The sequence below is a fragment of the Mus pahari genome, chromosome 14 (assembly GCF_900095145.1).
Source record: "Mus pahari chromosome 14, PAHARI_EIJ_v1.1, whole genome shotgun sequence".
In the NCBI taxonomy this organism is placed as follows: domain Eukaryota; kingdom Metazoa; phylum Chordata; class Mammalia; order Rodentia; family Muridae; genus Mus; species Mus pahari.
In genome coordinates this window covers 55047324-55051868 of record NC_034603.1, presented here as the reverse complement: position 1 = coordinate 55051868, position 4545 = coordinate 55047324, and the positions used below count along the sequence as shown (strand labels likewise).

The following is a 4545-nucleotide window of genomic DNA, read 5'->3' as shown; positions in this document are numbered from 1 at the left end:
CCACCACGCCCGGCTCCAAAAGAAAACTCTTAATTTTCATTTGTATTTACTTAATTTGAGTTAGAATCTCACTGTATAGCCAAGCCTGGCCAGAAACTCATGAACCTCCTGCCTTTACCTCCTGTGTGCTGAGATGATAGATATATACTACCATGTTCTTATTTTATTTTTAATTCTATAAGTGACTGGAGGCCAGAGGAGGGCACTAGATGCCCTCGAGCAGTGCTGCTCAACCTTCCTAGTGCTGCAACCCTTAAGTACAGGTTGTCATGTGGTGACACTCAGTCATAAAATTATGTCCATTGCTACTTTATAGTTGTAATTTTGTATCTTTTATGAATTATAATGTAAATATTTGATATGTAGCCCCTGTGAAAGGGTCATTCAACCCCCAAAAGGGTTGTGACCCACAGGTGAAGAACTGGCTGGCCTACAGAGATCTGGGGTTATAGGAAATTGTGAACTGCCTGACATGGGTGCTGGGAAGTGAACTCAGGGCTTCTGTAAGGGCAGTGTATACTCTAAATCGCTGAGCCATCTTTCCAGCTTCATCAAAAAATGCCCAGCTAGCTAGCTAGATTTCTTTACTTTTTCAGCCCAAATTTTAAGATTTATTTATGTAATGCAATGTGCTCTGGGGATGCCATCTTTATTATAATTTTAACTCCAGACCTAGTTTCTTCTGTCTTTAGGTGCAGTTAGTGATAATAGACGGAATTGCTTTTCCCTTTCGTCATGACCTTGAAGATCTATCCCTTCGTACTCGATTACTCAATGGCCTCGCCCAACAAATGATCAGCCTTGCAAATAATCACAGACTAGCTGTAAGTATTGTGGGCCAGGAGGAATTTAAATTGATACAAATTTTGCCTGAGTAAATAATGTCTATATGGTTTGGGGAATTTCTGGTTGTTGTTGTTGGGAGGGAGTTATGGTTGTTATTCTTGTGGTTGTTGTTAGAGATAAAGCCTCGATAAATAACCTGAAACTTGATAATGTAGTCCTGCCTGTCCTTCAACTCTGTCCTCCTACCTCAGCCTTCTTAGTGCTGAGATTTCAGATGTGTTATCATACACGGCTTTTAATGTAGATACTTTGTAGAAAAGCCAGTTTTTGGGCTGGTGAGATGGCTCAGCGGGTAAGAGCACCCGACTGCTCTTCCAAAGGTCCTGAGTTCAAATCCCAGCAACCACATGGTGGCTCAAACCATCTTTAACGAGATCTGACTCCCTCTTCTGGAGTGTCTGAAGACAGCTACAGTGTACTTACATAGAATAAATAAATAAAATCTTAAAAAAAAAAAAAAAAGAAAAGCCAGTTTTTGTTTTTTATAATAGGGATTAGACCCAGAACCTCATGCATGAATTATAGGTAGGCAAGTGTCTACTACTGGGCTGCTGTATCGAGCTAACTCTAGATTTGAGCTATGAAGGGAGCAGTAATGATGAGGTTAGGAGTACAGGGATACCTGTTCGCCATTTGTTTCCATTCTGCAGCCACGTCTTCCCACTGACAAAAATATACTCGTCAAAAGAGAGGAGAAGGGTAAAATGCTTTTAAGTTAGTCTTTTTTTTTAACCTTGTTAAGGAAGTTCTTAGTACATGCCTATAATACACCAAACACAAATAAAAAGAACTTCCTCTGGGCTGGATGACTCAGTAGTTAAGAGCCCTGACTGCTTTTCCAGAGGTCCTGAGTTCAATTCCCAGCAACCACATGGTGGCTCACAGCCATCTGTAATGGGATCTGATGCCCTCTTCTGGTGTGTCTGAAGACAGCAACAATGTACTTAACATATAGTAAATAAATAAATCTTTTTTTTTTTTTTTAAAGAACTTCCTCTATAAAATTAAAAACATTTTCTTTTTTTTTTTTTTTTTTTGGTTTTTCAAGACAGGGTTTTTCTGTGTAGCCCTGACTGTCCTGGAACTCATTTGTAGACCAGGCTGTCCTCGAACTCAGAAATCCGCCTGCCTCTGCCTCCTGAGTACTGGGATTAATGGTGTGCACCACCACGCCCGGCAAAAAACATTTTCTTTTCCAGATCTTATTCTTTTTTTTTTTTTCTTCCCACTCTAGCCCACTCTCTCCGGCCCCCAGATCTTATTCTTTTTTTTTTTTTTTTTCCCAGATCTTATTCTTAAGTTACATCTTATTTATTCTGTGTGCATGTACATGTACCATAGCACACGGTTAGAAGACAACTTGCAGAACATAGTTCTTTCCACTTAGGGGTCTCAGGGATCAAACTTAGGTTGTCAGTGTCCGTGGCAGTGCCTTTCACTGAGCCGTCTCACTAGCCCTTTTGCCATATTCTTTTTGCCTAAGCATTTGCCCTTTGCGTTATTTCTTAGTTCTGTTAATTGGAATCCAACATTGTTAATGATGGCATCCTGAAGATCCCCCAGTAGAGGGCACCCAAGACAAACGGGCTGTGTAGAGTTAGTGGCTTAGGTTTGGTGGTTTGTTGTTGGTACTGTTTGTTTTGTTGCACCTGCTGCTCCAGCTCAGGACTTCAGACACACTAAGCAAACAATTCTGCCATTGAACTACGTCCCCTGCCCCATTTTAATTCAGTTAACTTGCTTGTTGTTTCTCTCTCCATTAAATGTATATACATATTGGCTTGTATATATATATTGGCTTGTATATATATATACATATATATCTATATATGTATATATATGCATATATATATATATATATCTATATATACATACATACATACATACATACATACATACATATTGGCTTGTGTATGTGTCCATGTGTGTGTATGTAGGCACATGTACAAGTATGCGTGTGCTTGTGGAGGCCAGAGGTCAGCATTGAGTGTCTTCCTCAGTCGTTCTCCACCTTAATTTTAATTTTTTAAAAGTTCTGTTTATTTTGTGTGCCTCTACATGCATGTGTGCACACGAGCTATTGCTGTGCATATATGCCTACACACGTGCCCTTCCTGTGCGTGTGGAGATCAGAGGATAACTTAGGGTAGTTGGGTTTCTCCTTCCTCCATGTGTGGAGCCATGTCACTGTGTCAGCCACCTTAGTTTTTGAGACAAGGTCTGTTTGTCTAGGTTGCCTGTCTCTGCCTCCCTCAGCCCTGAGACTGTAGATGTGCATCTGAACTCAGGTCTTCATGCTTGCCTAGCAAGTACTTTTTACTGGCTAGCATCTTAAGTTCCCTTTCTCTTTTAAATGTTGTTTTATATTACTAATAACCTGCAGAAAGTGTGTTTGAAAGTATGGGGTTTTGTTTTGTTTTGTTTTTTCTCTCTGAGAGTTTGTGTTTGTGCATGTGTATGTGTATGTGTGTGTTCCTGGAGGCCAGAGGTCAGCTTCAGACCTCCTAAGAGTTGTCTGCCTTCTGTTTTGAGGTGTAGTTTTCTGACTGTTCTGGAGCTTGGCAGTTAGGCTAAGATGCCTAAAATGCCTTTACAATCCAGTGGTGGATTTTAGAAAGGCCAGTACATGGGACATTTTCACCTGGGGCCTGGGAATCCAGGTCAAAACAAGTTCTCAGGCTTGTGTATCAAGCATTTTACTGACTGACCTGTCACATCCTTCTTTGGAAGTATATTCTTTCTATATTTATTTATTTCAAGACAGAATCTTGCTATATGTTCCTACCTGGCCTAGAATTCACTGTATAGACCAGACTGGCCTAGAACTCACAGAGATTCTCCTGTGATTGTTTCCCAATGCTAGAATTAAAGCTATTTACCACCATGCCAGGCCTGAAAGCCCGTTCTCCTTAAAAATAAATTGTAGCACCAGGCAGTGGTGGCGCACGCCTTTAATCCCAGCACTTGGGAGGCAGAGGCAGGTGGATTTCTGAGTTCTAAGTCTGCCTGGTCTATTGAGTGAGTTCTAGGACAGCCAGGGCTATACAGAGAAACCCTGTCTTGAAAAACCAAAGGGGGGGGGACATCTTGTTTTCCTGCATCTTTAGCAGTTTTGAGTATCTAAAAACACTTTAAATTTATTTATGTATATGAATGTCTTGCCGATATGTATGTATATGTATCCTGTGTGCTTCTGGTGCCTGTGAAAGTCAGAGAGAAGCATCAGATTCCCTGGAACTGGCATTAAGGATGCTTGTGAGATACCACACAGGTGATGGAAACTGAACCCAGCTCTTTTGCAAGAGCAGCAAATATTCTTAACTGCTGGGCCATTTTCTCCATCCCCTTTTTGAGTGTTTTTGTTGTTTTGTTTTGAGACAGGTATCATTGTGTGGCTCTGGATGCTCTGAAGCTCACTGTGAGGTTTAAAAGAAACCATATGGACTTTTCTGTACTGAAAAATTAGTATCAGGAGATATGGGCATGGTAATTCCTGTAATTCCACAAGTGTGAAGCCAACTTGGTCTACATAATGAGTTCTAGGCCAGTCAGGGCTATATACTGAGACTTTATCTCAAAAAACTAAAATAGCAGCACTCGGGAAGCAGAGGCAGGCGGATTTCTGAGTTCGAGGCCAGCCTGGTCTACAAAGTGAGTTCCAGGACAGCCAGGGCTATACAGAGAAACCCTGTCTTGAAA

At 41.0% G+C, this 4545-nt stretch overlaps 1 protein-coding gene across 1 annotated transcript in view; it reads left to right on the top strand.

Annotated features, from left to right (window-relative positions):
- Positions 1 to 4545, top strand: part of Rad51c (RAD51 paralog C) — a 27060-nt gene that overhangs the window by 8586 nt on the left and 13929 nt on the right. The window contains exon 5 of the mRNA XM_029546184.1: positions 693 to 824. Within this exon, the coding sequence (XP_029402044.1) occupies positions 693 to 824 (132 nt within the window). The remainder of the gene's footprint in view (positions 1 to 692; positions 825 to 4545) is intronic.